Source organism: Salmo salar, chromosome 24 (genome assembly GCF_965601325.2).
Source record: "Salmo salar chromosome 24, fSalSal1, whole genome shotgun sequence".
Taxonomy (NCBI): domain Eukaryota; kingdom Metazoa; phylum Chordata; class Actinopteri; order Salmoniformes; family Salmonidae; genus Salmo; species Salmo salar.
The window spans coordinates 5,869,373-5,891,982 of record NC_138314.1 but is presented as its reverse complement, the minus strand read 5'-3'; the positions used below and the strand labels follow the sequence as shown (position 1 = coordinate 5,891,982).

Genomic DNA, 22,610 nt, shown 5'->3' with positions numbered 1-22,610 from the left:
TTTGAGCTGCAATCTGAGGTGCAGGTAACTCTAATGAACTTATCCTCTGCAGCAGAGGTAACTCTGGGTCTTCCTTTCCTGTGGCGGTCCTCATGAGAGCCAGTTTCATCATAACGCTTGATGGTTTTTGCGACTGCACCTGAAGAAACTTTCAAAGTTCTTGACATTTTTAAAGTAATCATGGACTGTTTCTCTCTGGTTATTTGAGCTGTTCTTGCCATAATGTGGACTTGGTCTTTTACCAAATAGGACAGTCTTCTATATTCCACCCCTACCCTCTCACAACACAACTGATTTGGCTCAAATGCATTAAGAAATTCCACAATTTAACTTTTAACAAGGCACACCTGTTAATTGAAGTGCATTCCAGGTGACTACCTCGTGAAGATGTTTGAGAGAATGCCAAGAGTGTGCAAAGCCGTCATCAAGGCAAAGGGTGGCTACTTTGAAGAATCTAAAATATATTTTGATTACGGTAAGCACTTTTGGTTACTACATGATTTCATGATGTCTTCGCTGTTTTTCTACAATGTAGAAAATAGTAACAATAAAGAAAGACCCTTGAATGAGTTGGTGTGTCCAAACCTTTGACTGGTAGTGTATATGCCAAGATGCTCTCTCAGAATATCATAATGGAAGTGCAACTTTGACTTTCTCCACTTTCGCTCTGCCTTTCTGCAATTTCTCTTTTAATTGATTAGTTTCCTCATTCATCCAAGGGGCTTTCTGTTTGGATGTGGCCTTTTTCAACTTTACCAGACAATGGCATCAATGGTTTCCCTTTTAATTTGCTATTAAAGTTATCAACTAAATGATCACAAGAGGAAGGCAGAATAGGTGATGCTAATTGTTCATAAATCTGCAAGTTAGTGTGTTTTAATGTGTTCAGTATTACCATGTGCTATGGGCAACAAGGTAGTAGAAAACACACAATGGTGATCAGATAAAGCAACATCAACAATAGAGGATATGTCAATAGAAAGCCCCTTGGTAATAATCAGGTCCAGATTCTGGCTGCTGTTTTTGGTGGGCCTAATAACATGTCGGATAATGTCCATAGAGCTCAAAAGATTAAGTAATTCAATGACCTTGGAGTCACTCTTTGTCAACATGAATATTAAATCGACCCTTAAGGACAATAGGTAATAGTAAAGAGATCAGTAAAGAAAGTGGGGCAGTGGATAAGTATTCTCTTCTCTGTGCTAGCAAGGGTGTGTTAAATTATTTTATTTTTTTGTAGTCCTTCCTGGGTTTGGACTGCCTCGGGCAGGGGGGATGGAGGCTTCGAGCCAGGCTAGCCTGAACCTTGGCAACAGCAGATGGTGTCGGAAACCCCAGGAAGGTGGAGGATGGCCCAAGACCCTTCTGGGCTCCTGAGTGGCGCAACGGTCTAAGGCACTGCATATCAGTGCTAGCGGTGTCACTACAGACCCTGGTTCGATTTCAGGCTGTATTACAATCGGCCATGTTTGGGAGTCCCGTAGGACGGCGCACAAGCCGGGGTAGGCCGTCATTGTAAACAAGAATTTATTTTTAACTGACTTGCCTAGTTAAATAAAAAAATACAAGTAAAAGTCAGGGACCTGCTGAACTGTGGGATTGGGACAGATCAACACCGCTCAACTCATAAACATCTTTGCTATAGGAGGCATTTAATTCTAAGATTCGTTTGGCCTGGGTTACAGCAAGGTCAGTGTACTTAGAAAGCAGGTTATCCTTTTCTCGCAGCCGAGCAAACAGCCGGAGGATCTCTTCCCTAAGCTGCTTGCACGTGGCGCATTTAGGGCAAACAAATCTCTGTCCAGTTCCAGTTCCACCTGATCCTTCATCTTGTGATTGTCATTTCTGCTCAGCGGTGGATACAAGCACCGGTTGGCTAGCACTGCTAGTGTTAGCCTGCTCCTTTTTCGTGATGGCTAACTGCTAAGGACAGGCAAAATCCTAGACACTGGGAGATGAATTAACCTTTTCAGCAGGACAACCTATAACACAAGGCCAAATCTACACTGGAGTTGCTTACCAAGAAGACAGTGACTATTCCTGACTTGCATCTGCTTGAAAATCTATGGCAAGACATGGAAATGGTTGTCTAGCAATTTTACAGAGCTTAAAGAGCTTTGAAAATAATTAAAGGCAAATATTGTACAAACCTGTTGTGCAAAGCTCTTAGAGACTTATCCAGCAAGACCCACAGCTGTAATCGCTGCCAAAGGTGACTCTAATATGTATTAGCTCAGGGGTGTGAATACTTACAGTGCGTTCGGAACGTATACAGACCCCTTGACTTTTTCCAGATTTTGTTATTCTGAAATTGATTACATTTGTTTTTTTCCCTCATCAATCTACACCCAATACCCCATAATGACAAGGCGAAAGCAGTTTTTTGTTGCTGCAAATCTATAATTTATTTTTTATTTTTTAAACACCTTATTTACTTAAGTATTCTCAGACCCTTTGTTATGACTCTCGAAATTGAGCTCAGGTGCATGGTGTTCCCATTTACCATCCTTGATGTTTCTACAACTTGATTGGAGTCCACCTGTTACATTCAATTGATTGTACATGATTTGGAAAGGCACAAACCTCTCTATATAAGGTCCCACAGTTGACAGTGCATGTCAGAGCATGTCAGAGCCTCCCCCTTCTGGGGAAGGGAACAAAAACATTTCTGTCGCATTGAAGGTCCCAAAGAACACCGTGGCCTCCATCATTCTTAAATGGAAGAAGTTTGGAACCACCAAGACTCTTTCTAGAGCTGGCTGCCTGGCAAAACTGAGCAATCGGGGGAGAATGGCCCAAGAACCCGATGGTCACTCTGACAGAGCTCCAGAGTTCCTCTGTGGAGATGGGAGAAACTTCCAGAAGGACAACCATCTCTGCAGCACTCTACCAATCAAGCCTTTATGGTAGAGTGGCCAGACGGAAGCCGCTCTGAGAAAAGGCACATGACAGCCCGCTTTGAGTTTGCCAAAAGGCACCTAAAGGACTCTGGCCATGAGAAACATTATTCTCTGGTCTAATGAAACCAAGATTGAACTCTTTGGCCTGAAAGCCAAGCGTCATGTCTGGAGGAAACCAGGCACTGCTCATCACCTGGCCAATACCATCCCTATGGTGAAGCATGGTGACTAGTCGGGATCGAGGGAAAGATGAACAGAGCAAAGTACAGAGATCCTTGATGGAAACCTACACCAGAGCACTTAGGACCTCAGACAGGGGCGATGGTTTACCTTCAATCAGGACAATGACCCCAAGCACACAGCCAAGGTAATGCAGGCATGGCTTCGGGACAAGTCTCTGAATGTCCTTGAGTGGCCCAGCCAGAGCCTGAACATCTCTGGAGAGACTTGAAAATAGCTGTGCAGCGACGCTCCCCATCCATCCTGACAGAGCTTGAGATGGTCTGCAGAGAGGAATGGGAGAAACTCCCCAAATACAGGTGTGCCAAGCTTGTATCATCATACCCAAGAAGACTCGGCTGTAATCTCTGCCAAAGGTGCTTCAACAAAGTACTGAGTAAAGGGTCTGAATACTTACAGTACCAGTCATAAGTTTGGACACCTACTCATTCCAGAGTTTTTCTTTTTTTACATAGTAGAATAATAGTGAAGACATACAACTATTAAATAACACACACTACTAAAGGACACCAATAAGAAGAAGCGCAATGGACATTAGACCGGTGAAATCTGTCCTTTGGTCTGATGAGTCCAAATGTAAGATTGTTGGTTCCAACCGCTGTGTCTTTGAGACGCAGAGTAGGTGAACGGATGATCTCCGAATGTGCGTTTCCCACCGTGAAGCATGTAGGAGGAGGTGTGATGGTGTGAGGGTGTTTTTCTGGTGAAGCTGTCAGTGATTCATTTAGAATTCAAGACACACTTAACCAGCATGGCTACAACAGCATTCTGCAGCGATGAACCATCACATCTTGTTTGGGCTTAGTGGGACAATCATTTGTTTTTCAACAGGACAATGACCCAACACACCTCCAGGCTGTGTATGGGCTATTTGACCAAGACGGAGAGTGATGGAGTGCTGCATCAGATGACCTGGCCTCCACAATCACCTAACCTCAACCCAATTGAGATGGTTTGGGATGAGTTGGGACCGCAGAGTGAAGGAAAAGCAGCCAACAAGTGCTCAGCATATGTGGGAACTCCTTTAAGACTGTTGGTAAAGCATTCCAGGTAAAGCTGGTTGATTTGAATGTCAAAAGTGTGCAAAGCTGTCATCAAGGCAAAGGGTGGCTACTTTGAAGAATCTCAAATATAAAATATATTTTGATTTAACACGTTTTGGTTACTACGTGATTCCATATGTGCTATTTCATAGTTTTGATGCCTTCGCTATTATTCCCTGGAATGAGTAGATCTGTCTGAAGTTTTTGAATGGTACTGTATGTAAATGTGATATTTCAGTATATTTTTTATAAATGAACAAACATTTCTAAACCTGTTTTTGCTTTGTGGTATTGTGTGTAGATTGGGGTGTGTAACCGAACAAAATGTGGAAAAATGTAAGGGGTCTGAATACTTTCCGATGGCACTGTATGAACCACATTGACACATCCATCCCAAAGTGGGAGGTTAAAATATCTGGAGCATGTCTTTTTAATTAGACTTATGTGCCCATGTCCCCACATACCCCTGATTTTTGTTTTTCTGTGTCTCTGCCCCTCCACCCACCCATCCATGCCCATAATCTTTGCCGTGATGGACCTGCTCTTTGCCATCCCTGTCCCCTCTCACAGAGTGCCCTGTGCCCACAGTCGATGCCCTGATTTTGACGTGATTGTTGTTCTGGCTCGTCCTGCCCCCACACAATGCCAACATACCCATGATTGATCAATACCCTACTGTTTTCTGAACTGACCTATCCCATGATTGATCAATAACCTGGTGTTTTCGGAACTGACCTAGACCTATGTATCCCTCGCTCCCCCTCCATCTACCAGAGTTCCCACATGCCCCTACGATGACCTACCTTTACACAGTGTGTGTGTGTGTTTTCTGATCTAATCTGTGCCATCGTTTCCTTCCTCCAGAGTGCCCACATGCCGATGGTTGATGCCCTGATGATGGCCTACACGGTGGAGATGATCAGCATAGAGAAGGTGGTGGCCTGTGTTAAACGCTTCTCCACCTTCAGCGCCTCCAAGGAGCTGCCCTTTGACCTGGAGGACGCCATGGTATTCTGGATCAACAAGGTATGGTGGGGAATACACAAACATGTATTTTCCACACACACACACACACACACACACACACACACACACACACACACACACACACACACACACACACACACACACACACACACACACAATATTATAAGAGTGGAGGTGTCTGTCTGTGTGTGTGTTAACATACAGGTTATTATTTTAGTTGTCTATTAGCAATTATTACCTAGAGACGTTCAGAAAATAGCACTTTAAGAACTAAGAGTGAATGTTGCTTTTGTTGCAGGTGAACCTGAAGATGAGGGAGATCACAGAGAGAGAGCTTAAAGTCAAGCATCACCCGCTGGAGTCTCCCAATCACCAGAAGGTAAGGCTGGAGCAGCACAGTGCTCTCATGGCACTGCCATAGATAGAATATGAGGAAACTGAAGCGCTAGAGCCAAAATGGCCCCCATGGAGCTTGCTGCTCTTGATGCACCATCAGTCTCTAGACTGCAGTCTATACATCCAGGACACATTACAAGAATAATTGCTGTTGTAAAACCAATTTATTTGTATTTATGCAGGTTAGTCTCATTGACATATCTCTTTTTCAAGAAAAACCTCGTCCAAGTTAACGTAGCTCTTCATCTCCTGCCATTTGGGGTTGAACCCTGATTGACCTCTGTTCTCTTACCCCTTAACCCGGAAGCAGATCCAATCCTGTCTGACCTTTGACCTTTCTGCTCCTATTCTTCCTGTCTGTCTGTCTCCTCCCCCCCCCCCCCCCCTCCCCTCTCTCCTGCTACTTGGATAGTCTCCCTCCAAATGGTATTGGAAACTAGTACCTGTAAGTTGGCTGCTAATAGTCCCCCCTCTCCTCCCTTTTGCACGCATAGTTCTGTGTCTATGTGCACATGCACCACACCACCCCACCATGGCTCATCCAAGCCCATTCTGTGCTGCTTGTAGCCAGTGAGTCAGCCAGCCAGTGGGAGAAGGCTGGTGTTTCGGGTTATTCCATTTTTTTAGTTGAGAATGTCACACACTTGTCTAGTCCGATGGTTTTGGATATTTGGTGTCAATGTTTATTTTGGGTGAACAATGTTTTTTGCCTTTCATTTCAAGCTGCTGCAAACTGTGGAGTCATAATGGCGTGTGGACAAGAGAGAAAGATGTGTGTGTGTGTGTGTGTGTGTGTGTGTGTGGAAAAACAGAAAATGTGTAAGTGTCTTGAGTGAGAGAGAGCCATGTATCCATCGCTCAGCCCTTGCTTTCCTTTGCTCATGTGCTGAGATATTGATGCCATTTCCACCTGTGCCCACAACCTTTACCATGCCCACCCCTCCTATGCTGCCTCTGTCTGCTGTACCCATGTGGTCTCTTCCTGGCCTCTCACGGTGTCTCTCTGCTCTGCCCACGGTCTCCTTCTTACACTGCTGTCTGTGCGACTCAGTCTGATTTCATGCACGCCCTGGCCCACTGCATGCTGGAGCCAGAGGAGCTGGAGCTCGCCACAGTGGTAGTACACCTACAGTAGTCCTCCTTACTGTAGATGTCCCTGCCTCCCTAGAGATCTGGAACCTTCTAGTAATCTTTTTCTCTGACTTGTCACTCTAGTTAGGCCTAGCCATGTAGAGTTGGCTACTTCCCAATTAAAGATTAGTGTGTTTTATGTTAGTTACACTTGAATAATTAGCCTCCACCCCCCCACCCTGAAGATTTGTATATTCAGATTGCAGGATGGGTTGTTTTATTTACTACTACTGTGGCCAAGTTGTGATTAGACTGGGAGGCCTATGGATTGTGATCCATTCAGTATCCCTTATCACAAATTCAGTCTGTAGTCCTTGTATTTGGTTGATGGTTGGAGTTTAGTTTGACTAATCATTAAGTTAATGTAGTAATGTGGTTCAGGCTGTTCAGCTAGTCCTGGCCATTAGACTACAGCATTGATGAATACAATAGGCTAGCTCAGGTTTTTGTTTTTACACCACACAGTTAGCCAGCAGAAGTGGGCCAGTGATTCCCATGTGACCCTCTTCTGTATGCTAGTGGCCTGGTTTGACTGTGGGGACAGTGACACCGCATTCACAGAGTGGTTTGTGAGGGTTGGTGGCAGACCAACCATAGCTCCATGTCACTGCTCTATGAAGGACATCTCCACCCTCACACAGACCGATTGGGGCTTATTCAGGGAGTGCCACTGAATGAATTCCGATAGAAATGCATTGTCTAGACCGGACATGATTCTGTTTTATTCAATAGGGAACCGTGTCTGCCTTAGAAATGTAATGACAATCTACTCTTGTCACTATATTTCTATCTGCAACCTTATAAACATTGCCGTCCACTGAATAAGCCCTAGGCTGTATGGTAGGACTATAATAACTCAGAGGGGCTCAAGCCATAGAGATGGGCTGACTCTCTCCCTCCCCCTGGTGGTCAGGTGCGGTACCGCAGGGAGCACACGTCAGGGCGCCAGTTGCCCTTCTTCCCCCTACTGGAGGACCTGATGAGGGATGTGTGTGATGGAGCCGCACTCCTCACCGTGGTCCACTACTACTGCCCCAACCTCATGAAGCTTGACGGTAGGGTAATCATTTAGATATGCTGAATTACTTTGTTGGTCAGAGGAAGCCTATGCAATTTGTTTCCCTGGTTAGGCCTAGTTAGAAGGCCTTGACTGAACTAAGCAATCACGAATGTCTTTCATCTGATTTATAATTGAAATAGACTATGGCAAACTAGTGTTGCTCTCTTACTGTAGTAAGCCGAGTTGTGTAATCCTGTGCTCCTTCTATGTGATATCTTAGCAGCAGGTCTTTCAGCGCCATCCTGACCTTTTTGACCTGTGTGTCTCCTATCAGATATATGCCTGAAGGAGGTGACCTCCATAGCTGACAGTCTGTATAACATCCAGCTGCTCAAGGAGTTTGCCAACGAGTATCTCAACAAGAGCTTTTACCTAACGATAGAAGATATGCTCTACTCTCCACTGGTGCTCAAGGTAAATATTCCATATATTAGCGTTTATGAGCTGTTGCACGTACCAAACTACTTCTGGGATTTGATACCATACAACAGTACTCTGCTAGCCCACAAAATATTGGTTGTTAGGGCGACAGTACTTAGTCTCTCACGGGGAAAGGCAATGTCATTGTGCGATGCTAAGTTAGCCACAGATAGCTAGCTGCCAGGGCGTTAGGTTTTATGTCTGTTGTCTAACATGGTCCCTATTCTCTCCCTGCAGCACAATGTGATGGTGTTCATTGCGGAGTTCTTCTGGTGGTTTGAGACGGTCAAGCCAGAGTTTGTCCAACCCAGGACTGAGGAGTTCAAAGATGGTGAGCATCATCTGCTCTTCATCTGGTTCAGTTGGGGATTGGGTGGGTGTGTCTGCTGTAACCAATAAGCTTGATCTTGCATGGTAGCTACTTAGCTAGCAAGTTAGCAAGCCAAATGCATAGCTGGAGCACTGAGCCTGAGATCATTTATTTGGCACATCTTAGATGGTGAACCTATATTTTTAATCAGTGGCGTAGCACGTACCCCCTGAGCTTCAGGGGGCCCCAAATCCTATATAATTACGTTTTGACGATATTGAGAATCATACCATCGGTATTTCAAAATACCCCAGTATACGGTGTACCGCCAAAGCTAGTTGAGATATAGTGATGTATTGTGCAGTATGTTTTATTTGTGTGAGCAGGGAGGGTAGCGCCAACTGGGTGGATCAACTAAAGCTGTTGAACCTGTAAGACGAGGTAGAACAGTATTAATGGTTTCTTACTTATAGAAAATGATTTGGTTAAACTGAAGTGTCACTTGTCTTTTAATTTTTTTTACTGTAGTTCCCACTTTTCATTGCACATTTGTAGGTAATCCCCTTGCAATTTTCAATCGTCTGTTATGTATGATGACTTGCAGATTTTGCTGATCTTAACAGAAAACATTTAGACAGAACTTGACTGGGAATGAAAAATGAGCAGCTGCAGTTCAATGAGACAATTTACATTATTCTCCACTCCTTACCCACCCACCTCTGTTTTGATTGATGCCTCACCCCTCTCACAACAGCCCGAGCCATGGCTCAGCCGAAGAGTGCCCGCCCCTCAGTGCCCATCTCCAACGCCACCAAGCGTAGCTTCCAGGTGACCCCTGGCATCACCGAGGCCTCTCTGTCCGTCTCTGCCCAGAGCAGCCCTGATGTCTCCAACAGGTACTTCCTGCACCCTGCTGAAGACTCTGACCCTCTGTAAGTCTCTCCTTCCTCTTTCTCCACCCTTCTCATTTCATATTTCATCAACCTGTGTTTCCCATATAGAGATCTTGGAAAATATTACATTGTTTCCTCTCACCTTTCACATGCATTTGCTGGCCCTTCCAATTTTTGCCCTCACTTTCTCCTCCACTGTGTTTATCGATATTAGTTAATTTATGTTCCACATTCATTCCAGCCTTGAAGAAAACATGTTGCGTGAACATTGTGTATCGTGTTTGTTGGTTGATCAGTGGGAGGGTAAAAGATTAGGATTAATTAATGGGATTAAAGGGACAGTAGGTCGGGATAAACAACAACCATAGTGTCAACTAACTGACTGGGTTGTTTATCCGTGTGGAGGGTGGGTGGTTATGGGGTGTCTCTTCCTGATGCCTGTTTACTTTTAGTACTCACTTTCACTCATTCTTAAAGGCCCAGTGCTGTCAAATAAATAATTTTCCTGTGTTTTATATATGTTTCTACACTGAGGTTGGAATAATACTGTGAAAGTTATGATAATGCCCTTTTAGTGTAAGAACTGTTTGAAAAGACAGCCTGAAATTTCAGCCTGTTTTGGTGGGATGGAGTTTTGGCCTACCTGGTGACATCACCATGTAGTAAATTAGTTGATAGACCAATAAGTGTTCCAAACCCCTCTGCTAATAACAGCTAATTTGAAGTTTTCCCCTCCCCATTCAGACCACCCCCAGACAGTCCTAGCAACATTTTTGCCTAAGAAATTGCACTTTAAGACATCTTTTGACCATTTTAAAAAACAATCACAGTAAGGTACTTAATTGTTACCCAGAAATGATTTGATATTTAGATAAAACCATTGCATTGGACCTTTAAAAATGCAAGCAATAAGAGACGGCTAAACCGATAATGTTCTAGGGAATGTGGGTCAATCTGCTTTACCGAAGGTGTAAGAGGGGCTAATCCCATAAACTGTCTGTGTACTTAAGACCTGAATGAATCACGTAAGGCCTCAATGAATTCACATAGTCTAGGAAAGGATATACAGTGCCTTTGGAAAGTATTCAGACCCCTTGACTTTTTCCACATTTTGTTATATTACAGCCTTATTCTAAATTGAGGAAAAAAAACATTTAATCAATCTACACACAATACCCCATAATGACAAAGCAAAAAACAGGTTTAGAAATGTTTGCAAATAATTACAAATAAAAAACTGAAATCACATTTACATAAGTATTCAGACCCTTTACTCAGTACTTTGTTGAAGCACCTTTGTCAGCGATTACAGCCTCAAGTATTCTTGGGTGTGACGCTACAAGCTTGGCACACCTATATTTGGGGAGTTTCTCCCATTCCTCTCTGGATGGGGAGCATCACTGCATGCACAGGTATTTTCAGGTCTCTCCAGAGATATTAGATTGGGTTCAAGTCCGGGCTCTGGCTGGGTCACTCAAGGACATTCAGAGACTTGTCCCAAAGCCACTCCTGCGTTGTCTTGGCTGTGTGCTTCGGGTCGTTGTCCTGATGGAAGGTGAACCTTCACCCCAATCTGAGGTCCCGAGCGCTCTGGAGAAGGTTTTCTTTAAGGATCTCTCTGTACTTTGCTCCATTCATTGGCTTCCGTCTGGCCACTCTACCATAAGTGCCTGATTGGTGGAGTGCTGCGGAGATGGTTGTCCTTCTGGAAGATTTTCCCATCTCCACAGAAGAGCTCTGTCAGAGACCATCGGATTCTTGGTCACCTCCCTGACCAAGGCTCTTCTCCCCCGATTGCTCAGTTTGGCCAGGCGGCCAGCTCTAAATCATGTCCAATCAATTGAATTTACCACAGGTGGACTCCAATTACGTTGTAGAAACATCTCAAGGATGATCAATGGAAACAGGATGCACCTGAGCTCAATTTCGAGTCTCATAGCAAAGGGTCTGAATACTTATGTAAATAAGGTATTTCTGTTTTTTCGATTTGTCATTATGGTGTATTGTGTGTAAATTGATGAGAAAAAATTAATATTTAATCCATTTTAGAATAAGTCTGTAACATAACAAAATGTGGAAAATGTCAAGAGATCTGAATGCGCTGTAATCCTACAAAAATAGAATTTTAGCTGTACAGCAGCAGACAACATCCAAAGACTGACTAGGTAGGTAATCGAAAATGGTTTGTGTGCGTGTGATTCACAGTACTAAAGGAGGTCCTGCTGCAGCCTTCAGCACCTCCCACCCACTCCTCCCTCTGAGGCAGAGACAACAGAAGCAGCAACAGGGAGAGGATGGATCAGGTGAGGGTACCACACTACACAACACCACAGTTACCATTTACCATAGAAGACTATCCAAAACCACCCATAGGCACATTTTAGAAATTACATTTATACTTTGGTTATACTGATGGTTTTTCTCTAGTTGTGTAGCTTTTGTTGTAGTGGAATAATACTACAGTGCACATTTCAATATCAGAGATGGCTTTTCTATTGTGTCTTATAGGTAGCTGTATGGTCAATGTTTTGTCTGTGTGGGTCTAGGAATTAGAAACCGCTCCAACTCCTTGGAGAACAGACAGCCACGAGGCTCAGTGCAGGCCTGGCCTGACAAGAGACAGAGGTATAGTATGACCATAACACCTTTCTTAATTAATAATGCATATGTGTATCAGAATCAGGAATCTCCGATTTTATTGTATTTTAACTCCAGAAAACCTGATTTCCCCCCCCCCCCCAGGCCAATGTCAACTCTCAACCCGTACACATTTGGTATCTCAGCCACCGACAGCGACGCTGATATAGCCTCTGGGGACAGTGTGAGTCTGGCCCGCTCCATCAGTAAAGACAGCCTGGCCTCTAACGTAGCCAACCTCACCCCCAAACACCAGGTTCTCACCCCCCAGGGCCACACCCTGATCGGACCCGCCCAGGTAGGCCGTGCCCCAGTCAGCCCTGCACCCCGCCGAGTCAACGGCCACGGCCTGCTGGGAAACGTCAACATGGAGGAGGAGCAGCTTGTGTCGGTGATGAGGACTGATGCGTCAACAGCTCTCCCCAGTCAGGAAGAGGCGATGCAGCCACCTGCTGGGGCCAGGCCCAAGGACAGCTTTTACTTAGAACCACTGATGCCTGCTGTGTTGAAATCGGCAAAAGAGAAGTCTGTATGCCTGAATAAGGAGGAGGAGAGTGGAGAGGTGGGTCGATCGTGGGGAGCGGGGTCTATCCGGAGAGTAGAGGGGGTGCCTGGACTCGTGGCGTCGGCCAGGAGGAAAATCCCCACCAGCCTAAATCGGACATCTACTCCCACTTCTAGTGGGGAGTTTGCCGTGTCTGCTGAAGCTTCAGTGGCTGGGCCACCCCAGGGACAAGGAGCATGCAAAAACCTGGTCTCCAGTAGTGTGGACCCCTCCTCCAGAGAGCCACCTGGGGGCTTCTACCTCCACTCTGACAGTGACAACCAGAATCCTGGTCAGGACCTGGAGCCAGACCTGGAAGAGGCTGATGAGGAGGACCTGGATGAAGCTCTCACCACCAAGGACCCAACCAGGCCTAGGAAGGCCTTCAACGAGGAGGAAGAGTCAGCCAAGCTGCACGAGGACCTGAAGGAGAAAGAGGACAAGGATAAAGGGGATGAGGGTGGTAGTGGACGCTCCAGCCCCTGTCTCAGCACCCACTCCCAGGCCAGCAGCCTGGCCAGCGGCAGCGTACGCATGACCAGCTTCGCTGAACGAAAGGCACAGCAGCGCTTTGGCAGCAACCATGACCTGCGACCCAGCACATCCAGCTCCCAAAGGACCACTCCAGATGGCTCCGAGTGCAGCGGGCCCCTCTCTCTGCCCACCTCCTGGAGGCTGAAGAGGGACCAGAGCCCCTCCTCGCCTCAGGGGGGGCGGGGGGAGGGTGGCACCAACTTGCTGGCTTCTGAGCTGGTCCAGCTCCACATGCAGCTGGAGGAGAAGAGGAAGGCCATCGAGCACCAGAAGAAGAAGATGGAGGTGCTGTCAGCCAGACATAGGCAGAAGCTGGGCAAGGCTGCCTTTCTGCACATCGTCAAGAAGGGCAAGAGCGACACCCTGCCCCACCCGCTCAAACCAGACTACTACTCCAAAGAGGAGCTCAACGGGGACAAAGGGGGGAGCTCGAAAGATGACTCGTGCCTGGACGCACTGAGAGGGGCCAAAGAGACAGAGTCTGCCACCTCGCCAGTCCCAGATGCCTTAGAGACGGTGGAAAGGAAGTGCAGCGGTAGCCCCGGTCTGCTGCTGGACGAAGAACTGGACCTGAACGAATGTAACCGCTCCATTGAGATGCTGAATGACGCCATCGGCAGCATCCAGCAGCAGATGATGCAGCTGTCCCTCCAGCAGGACCTACTGATGAAACAGAATGTACAGTCCCCTCCCGGCCCACCTCCTCCCAACGACAAGACCAGCGGCTCTGAACCAAAGGCCCAATCTGCCATCCACTTTGTGGAGATGGGCAGCGGCGCACCAACCACAGGTACCGCACCAACCAGGAAACCCCCCAAGCTGACCTCGGCCAGAGGCCCAAGGTCCAAGCCGTCTGAGCTGAAGCTGGTCAAGGAGCACGGGCGGCAGGGCCTTACCTCCAGCAGGGCAATGACCCCCACCCACAGCCTGGAGAACCTGCCCCACTTGAGGCAGTTCCCCGGGGGCAGGTCCCCCAGGGCAGACCCCCCTGACACCAGAACCCCCTCTGTTGGAGGAGAGACAATCGGTGTGCAGGACAAGCCTGGACGGAGTGCCACCTTTAGGCTCAACGATGAGGCTAACCTGCGCACAGTGGCCCGTATCGACCCGGTAAATGTCACCCCAGAAGTGTCCTTTGAGTGCCTGTCCAGTACCTTGAGGGAGGGGGAGCTGAATTCCTCGGACAGCTCGGGGAAGGAGAACGTCCCTTTGGAGGAGGTGTCATGGAGCAAAGCCCCCCTGATAGAGGTGGACCTGTCAGACCTGAAGGACCCAGAGGAGATGGAGGGAGGCTGTGGTCAAAACAGCACCATGGATGGGGAAGACGGAGAACAGAAGTCTGGCCTGGGATTCTTCTTCAAGGTGTGTGTGTGTGTGGTTTTCTGTCAAAAATTTGCCGCTGGACAATGTGACTGGGAAGATTTTAATTTACCGGACATTTTAGAAATTTACCGGACATCCATATGCGTTCAGATCTGAGAGTAGAGAGAGAACGAAAACTCTTACTTGGCCAAATGATCCATATTTACGTGTCCTTAAAAACAGCCTATAACAAATTACAAAAACACTAGGCTTTTCTGTGTTTCGATGTGTATCATATACAAAACGCTGTAGCCTATTGTTTTTTACTTTTCTAAAATAATAATTGTTCAGCTGTCTGAGATTTGAGCACTAAATGGATCAGGGCATTGCATGCGGCCTATTGGCTTAGCGGTCCACTGTATGATATTAATATTTAAAATGTATAAAGGAAGAAAAGCTTAGGCCTAGTTCCAGAGAGATATGCTTGCGGCATGCTACGACACCAACGTTCATTTCTTTATCCTTGTCAGATAGGCTACAGTGTCTGCAATAGAGATAAAGACGTACAGAAGGAGGCTAATTAGTTCATTTTTTTTATCAGAATATTTTTTATAAAGATGAACATTATATTGTTAGATTATAGGAGTAAATCTGGTAGGCCTAAAACATTCCTAACCTCAAGTTCAACTGTCGGACTCCGTTGGATTGCCGGTGCGCACTGCCTTCATATCATAGACCTGCAGTAGCTAAAGCATAGCATAATTTAGCCAATGAAAATGTCTCAACAGAATGAAACAAAACATGTTTGCATATTTAAATTACTGGTTTAGATTAATACGCCTACAAAAATTAAGCAATAAGGCCTGAGGGGGTGTGGTATATGGCCAATATACCACAGCTAAGGGCTGTTCTTAAGCACGACGCAACACGGAGTGCCTGGACACAGGCAGTGATATATATTGGCAATATATCACAAACCCCCGAGGTGCCTTAATGCTATTATAAACTGGTTACCAACGTAATTGGAGCAGTAAAAATAAATGTTTTGTCATACCCATGGTATATGGTTTGATATACCACAGTTTTCAGCCAATCAGCAGTCGGGGCTCGAACCACCCAGTTTATAATAAGTGATATACAATAATAATGATCAAACCAATGATTATACATTCACCCAGGATGCAACTTTCCAGTGCAACTATTTTTGCCCTGTAATGTTAAAACAAAATCAGACAACCCTATAGTAGAATAGTTTACATATTTATTACCTAGTCGGGTTGATGTGTTCTATGCGAGATAAATATTATTCTCTAGGTGCTTTCAAGTTGAGAGCCATAGGGAGGGAAACATGTATTCTGACAAGCAGTCAATGCACAAAAGTTCTTAACGCAATCGTTGGAAAACACATTTGTTTATATATTCGTTTTATTGTTATGAATTTTTTCTTTGTAATTTCCCCCCATTTTTCTCCCCAATTTCAGGATATCAATTGCTAGTTACGATCTTATCTCATCGCTGCAACTCGGGAGAGGCGAATGTCGAAACATGACCTGCCAAGCCGCGTTGCTTCTTAACACACTGCTCGATTAACCCAGAAGCCTGCCGTACCAATTTTTTGGCCTTTGTTAAGAGAGGGGGATCCCAGTTTTTCCATTGCTACCATGTTTATTTCTCTACTTCAGTTGTGCAAGTTCCATCGTTTTACAAATGCAATTACAACTGGAGTTTCAAGCATGGTTTAGGCGCAGCTGCGCAACACAGAGATCAATGGGGGCAATGGCATCTTAAAAGGGCAATGGCATACTTTCATTATAGAATTTTTTTTTTATCAAATGAATAATTATTTGTATATTTATAATAAAATAATTAACAATCAGGATGGGGTAAATGTAGATGGACAAATCCCATGATTCAGATGGACAAATCCCATGATTCAGCCTATGCTAATTGTATAGCCACTATGTTGCATCAGTTGGGCTACAGACGATGATGCCTATTGCTAATAGCGCATCTAAGAATATCGACCATTCATAGGTTATTTTTATTTAATTTAACCTTTTATTTAACTAGGCAAGTCATTTAAGAACAAATTCTTATTTACAGTGACGGCCTAGGAACAGTGGGTTAACTGCCTTGTTCAGGGGCAGAATGACAGATTTTTACCTTGTCAGCTCGGGGATTTGATCCAGCAACCTTTTGGTTACTGGCCCAACGCTCTTACCACTAGGCTGCCTGCCATTATATACATGGTCCAATATGTAAAAATTGTTTTAAATGCCCAAGGCAGCTGTTTAATTGCAATATCAAATAATTTCTGGGTAACAATTGAAGTACCTTGTTGTAATAGTTTTCCATTAAAATTGACAAAAATAGCTGAACTATTTTACAGTGCTCGTTTTATCAGTGGTTGTACAATATGATGTATTTTGACTGCACTGGACCTTTTTAAAATACTTTTTACCGATATGTTATTGGGCACATTGCTAGTGGTGGAAATTATATTTTAGATGGTGTCAGCGTAATTTTATTTAAATTCATTTTGAGTAGAATGTATTTTTTTTAAGTCACCAGAACTGAGCTTCTCAGTTCTACATAAAAATGGTCTCGGGGAGGACCCAGGACAACCTAAGCAAGGGAACTGGAATTGACAAACTTGCCGTTTTACTTTTTTTTTTCCTCTTTCCCTAAAGGCATGATGGTCATGACTTTCTTACATGAAAGGGGAGGTTAACATTCGATCTGAGATTGACAATAAGTTTCAGTCATGGTATTTTTTTAGTTGTTGCTTTAACCCTTGTAAATACGAAGATAAATGAAAGTTCCAAAATTGCATTCTACCTGAAGAGCGATTTGCACACAGTAGCCTGCATTTGGCTGCGCTAATGTTCTTCTCATCTTTGTCCACTACAATAGGCATTTTCACTGAAGGCAAACTTTTTCCCCCTCCAGCTTTCATTTTACTTCAATGAAAAAGGCCTCCATCTTCTCAACAACAGTAGCCTAGGCCAGGGGTAGGCAACTGGATTCCGCAACGGACCGATTCTTATTTTTTATTTTTTTTGTCCCAGCAGATGGTCGGGGGCAATTATAAAATTTGTAAGCTGCAAATTGACCATAACTAAGCCTAAAAATAGATTGTATTTGAAAATACAATTTGATACCTTGAATTACATTGAGACATGATCATATACAGTATGGCTCTTGGGAGCAGATTTCCCAAATTTTTTTGTTGCTAAATTATTGTGGGCCAAGGCTCCTCTCACTCGTTTTTTTCTCTCAGCAGCAGGTGCAAGTAAGGCAGCGCGCAAGGAGTGCGGGAATGGTGCTGTAGCACGGATTCACGGTGTATGATAGGTAGCCTAATTGGGGGATTGTTTTTCTCCCAGACATTTTGGCCGGCTACAATTTTATACTTTTTTTTTATTGGCCAGAAGACAGCAATTACCGGCTAACTGTGTGTGTCATAAAGTGGACAATATATAGGGCATATTCTCATCTTTTGGGGGGGCGAATGTCTAGGACAGGGAAAGGTATTATATCATTTTTATAGTACAATATTTTCCGGGAAGGAATAATATAAAATTCTACATTTTATTGAATAAATAAAGCAAGAGATGAGGGAAGAGACACAGGCAATTGTTTGTGGCATAAATCAAGTTTTATTGAATGTAATTGAGTAAGATGCTACTAGTAAGTGTGTTGTATCGTGCTACAGGATGAACAGAAGGCGGAGGATGAGCTGGCTAAGAAGAGGGCAGCGTTTCTTGTAAGGCAGCAGAAGAAGGCTGAGGATGCCCGGTTACGCAAACTACAGCTGGAGGCAGAGACCGAACAGAAGCGGGAAGAGTCCAGGTAACAAACATATAACGTCTTTACAACCAAATCAAAACAATGTCTGCTAGATAAGACATAATGCTCAGGTAGGATAAGACTGTCTAAGCACAAGCTTAATAACCACCACCAAAACCCTCCCACAAAATCGTGTGTTACCGGTATAGTCACAAGTTTTGCACACCTGTGTATTTGCTCTTTACACCTCAAATGTAGTGCGTACGGCCCAGTACATCACTGGGGCCAAGCTTTCTGCTATCCAGGACCTATATATACTAGGCAGTGTCAGAGGAAGGCCCCAAAAATTGTCAGACTCCAGTCACCCAAGTCATAGACTGTTCTTTCTGCTACCGCAAGGCAAGCGGTACCGGAGCACCAAGTCTAGGTCCAAAAGGCTCCTTAACAGCTTCTACCCCGAAGTCATAATACCGCTGAACAATTAATCAAATGGCCACCTGGACTATTTGCGTTGACCCCCTACCTACATGTACAAATTACCTCGACTAACCTGTACCCCCGCACATTGACTCGGTACTGGTACCCCATGTATATAGCCTCTTTATTGTTACTTTTTATTTTATTTTTTACTTTAGTTTATATTGTAAATATTTTCTTAACCAACAAAGCAGTTCAATAAATAGTTAAGGGCTTTTAAGTAACCATTTCACGGTAAGGTCTACACCTGTTGAATTCAGTACATGTGAAAAATAACATTTGAAATGTTCGTTCATAGAAAAACACAGAAAATGGCAATATTGTCCCTCCTCCGTCCTCTTCCGTGTTAAGTCTGTTCAAATGCTGCAGTTGTTGAGCCTGTGGTCTGTCTCTCCCCCTAGGCGGAAGGCGGAGGAGGACCGGATGAGGAAGGAGGAGGAGAAGGCCCGTAGGGAGCTGATCAAGGAGCAGTACCTGAGGAGGAAGCAGCAGGAGCTGATAGAGGAGCAGGGCCTTGGCACCCCAGCCAAGCCCAAGACCCCCAAGACCAAGCCTAAGAAACCCAGTCACCAGACTCACAGACCCAAGTCTGCGTTCAGCAGAGAGGAGTCCTCCAGCGACACCTTCTCTTCCAAGTGCTCTTCTTCTACACGTAAAAACCACCACACTTTTGTTCATCAGACTAGGCCAGGGGTTAATAACTCCTGTCCCAGAGGGCTACAGTGTGTGCAGGCTTTTGTTCCAGTCCTGCACTAATACATCTCATTCAGCTGCGCTGGGGGGAAAAAAACATGTTAACACTGTGGTTCTCTGGAAGCAGGATTGGTTGACATCCTTGGTCCAGGTCAGTTTCATGTCTCCCAATTCCCTTTGAGAAAATATTGCAGATTTTGCAATCATGCATTTCTGTGTGTGAGGATAGGAGTGTAATAGGAAGAGTTAGCTATACTAAGATGGAATCTATATTTTGGTTCTCGGTAGCTGACAACCTGAGCAGTGCCCAGTCAGGCTCCAGTCTGTCCCTGGCCTCCGCTGCCACCACTGAGGCGGACAGCGTTAACTCTGGAGGAGCAGGATCCCAACGGTAAGTGCGCCAAATATGTAGGTGGGTGCTTGTTTAAGAATTTTGGTTTGGGTGTAATTGATGTCAGTGTTATCGATCTCTGTGCCATTTTTAAACCTCTTTTTTTTTTATTTATTTTTTAATCATCTCTGTGTGCTCTGCTATCCGTTGCCAGTGGTGAGTCTGAGTTTTTCCCAGGCCTGAGTCGGAACGCCAGTCGGAACACTGAGAGAGACTGGGACAACGGCTCTACTGCATCTTCAATCAACTCCATGGCAGAATACACTGGTCAGTACACATGAAAATCAGTCTCTTGTCATACTGGGAAACAGTCTTTCCCATAATGTTCCAATAATATTCCCATAACACCCCTACAATGTTCCCATAAAACCATTGCTCTGCTCACGTTCTCCTCGTCTCTATTAATGTTAGCATTTAATGCTAAGACTTGTCGTTCCACTCTGTCCTCAGGTCCCAAGCTGTTCAAGGAGCCCAGTTCCAAGTCCAATAAGCCCATCATCTTCAACGCTATTTCTCACTGCTGCCTGGCTGGCAAGGTCAATGAGCCCCAAAAGAACACCCTCCTAGAGGTAAAGCTTTACCTAACTGAAATGCTATTAACGTGCACTCCAGAGCAAATGGTCACACGCACACAGGTCAGCCATCATCTCACTGTTGTGACTTTTGGCTATGGATATTCAAGATAATTTACTGATTTCATTACTGGAATAATTGATCTAATTTCATTAATTTGGTTATCCTATCCAAATTAATCTGAGGGGCACCATTTAAGGGTTTTGATATAAAGACCCCTTGAATTAACACTATCAGTAGTTATTAACCGTTATACCATTTAATCCTATATCAACAGTAGTCATAATCAACACTCAATTTACTATATTTTCATTCTGAACGGTCATCAAGCTCTGACTTCAAGAATCAAATTGCTCCTTAGGGACTTCAATGCAACAGATATACTTCAAAGTTGTATTGCTAGACTCAAATGGATTGAAAATAAGGTAGGTACAGTTGTCTTAAACCTCTCTTGGACATGTGGGACGCTAGCGTCCCACCTTGCCAACAGCCAGTGAAATAGCAGAACGCCAAATTCAAAACAACAACAAATGTCATAATTCAAATTTCTCACACATACAAGTATTATACACCATTTTAAAGATAATCTTCTCGTTAATCCAACCACAGTGTCCGATTATCAAAAAGGCTTTACAGCGAAAGGATACCATTAGATTATGTTAGGACAGCACCTAGACAAGAAAAACCACACAGCCATTTTCCAAGCAAGGAGAGGTCTCACAAAAACCAGAAATACAGCTAAAATGAATCACTAACCTTTGATCTTCATCAGATGGCACTCATAAGACTTCATGTTACACAATACATGTACAGTGGGGCAAAAAAGTATTTAGTCAGCCACCAATTGTGCAAGTTCTCCCACTTAAAAAGATGAGAGAGGCCTGTAATTCTCATCATAGGTACACGTCAACTATGACAGACAAAATGATTTTAAAAAATCCAGAAAATCACATTGTAGGATTTTTTATGAATTTATTTGCAAATGATGGTGGAAAATAAGTATTTGATCACCTACAAACAAGCAAGATTTCTGGCTCTCACAGACCTGTAACTTATTTTTTAAGAGGCTCCTCTCCTCCACTCGTTACCTGTATTAATGGCACCTGTTTGAACTTGTTATCAGTATAAAAGACACCTGTCCACCACCTCAAACAGTCACACTCCAAACTCCACTATGGCTAAGACCAAAGAGCTGTCAAAGGACACCAGAAACAAAATTGTAGACCTGCACCAGGCTGGGAAGACTGAATCTGCAATAGGTAAGCAGCTTGGTTTGACGAAATCAACTGTGGGAGCAATTATTAGGAAATGGAAGACATACAAGACCACTGATAATCACCCTCGATCTGGGGCTTCACGCAAGATCTCACCCCGTGGGGTCAAAATGATCACAAGAACGGTGAGCAAAAAACCTAGAACCACACGGGGGGACCTAGTGAATGACCTGCAGAGAGCTGGGACCAAAGTAACAAAGCCTACCATCAGTAACACACAATGCCGCCAGGGACTAAAATCCTGCAGTGCCAGACGTGTCCCCCTGCTTAAGCCAGTACGTGTCCAGGCCCGTCTGAAGTTTGCTAGAGAGCATTTGGATGATCCAGAAGAGGATTGTGAGAATGTCATATGGTCAGATGAAACCAAAATATAACTTTTTAGTAAAAACTCAACTCGTCGTGTTTGGAGGACAAAGAATGCTGAGTTGCATCCAAAGAACACCATACCTACTGTGAAGCATGGGGGTGGAAACATCATGCTTTGGGGCTGTTTTTCTGCAAAGGGACCAGGACGACTGATCCGTGTAAAGGAAAGAATGAATGGGGCCATGTATCGTGAGATTTTGAGTGAAAACCTCCTTCCATCAGCAAGGGCATTGAAGATGAAACGTGGCTGGGTCTTTCAGCATGACAATGATCCCAAACACACCGCCCGGGCAACGAAGCATTTCAAGGTCCTGGAGTGGCCTAGCCAGTCTCCAGATCTCAACCCCATAGAAAATCTTTGGAGGGAGTTGAAAGTCCGTGTTACCCAGCGACAGCCCCAAAACATCACTGCTCTAGAGGAGATCTGCATGGAGGAATGGGCCAAAATACCAGCAACAGTGTGTGAAAACCTTGTGAAGACTTACAGAAAACGTTTGACCTGTGTCATTGCCAACAAAGGGTATATGACAAAGTATTTAGATAAATAAGTATTTGGTCAATAATAAAAAGTTTTCCACCATAATTTGCAAATAAATTCATAAAAAATCCTACAATGTGATTTTCTGGATTTTTTTTCTAATTTTGTCTGT

General features: G+C 44.5%; 1 protein-coding gene across 3 annotated transcripts in view; it reads left to right on the top strand.

The window, feature by feature from the left end:
- Positions 1 to 22,610, top strand: part of camsap1b (calmodulin regulated spectrin-associated protein 1b) — a 49,051-nt gene that overhangs the window by 21,264 nt on the left and 5,177 nt on the right. The window contains exons 4-18 of one of the 3 annotated variants that reach the window (XM_014171184.3): positions 5,048 to 5,209; positions 5,469 to 5,549; positions 5,979 to 6,011; positions 7,611 to 7,752; positions 8,032 to 8,171; positions 8,415 to 8,508; positions 9,242 to 9,383; positions 11,586 to 11,683; positions 11,927 to 12,005; positions 12,123 to 14,457; positions 18,113 to 18,249; positions 19,065 to 19,315; positions 19,645 to 19,747; positions 19,902 to 20,014; positions 20,198 to 20,316. In XM_014171184.3, coding sequence (XP_014026659.2) covers positions 5,048 to 5,209; positions 5,469 to 5,549; positions 5,979 to 6,011; positions 7,611 to 7,752; positions 8,032 to 8,171; positions 8,415 to 8,508; positions 9,242 to 9,383; positions 11,586 to 11,683; positions 11,927 to 12,005; positions 12,123 to 14,457; positions 18,113 to 18,249; positions 19,065 to 19,315; positions 19,645 to 19,747; positions 19,902 to 20,014; positions 20,198 to 20,316 — 4,029 coding nt within the window. Of the gene's footprint in view, positions 1 to 5,047; positions 5,210 to 5,468; positions 5,550 to 5,978; positions 6,012 to 7,610; positions 7,753 to 8,031; positions 8,172 to 8,414; positions 8,509 to 9,241; positions 9,420 to 11,585; positions 11,684 to 11,926; positions 12,006 to 12,122; positions 14,458 to 18,112; positions 18,250 to 19,064; positions 19,316 to 19,644; positions 19,748 to 19,901; positions 20,015 to 20,197; positions 20,317 to 22,610 lie in introns of all 3 variants that reach the window. The other 2 variants (XM_014171182.3, XM_014171183.3) reach the window with 2 other exon arrangements.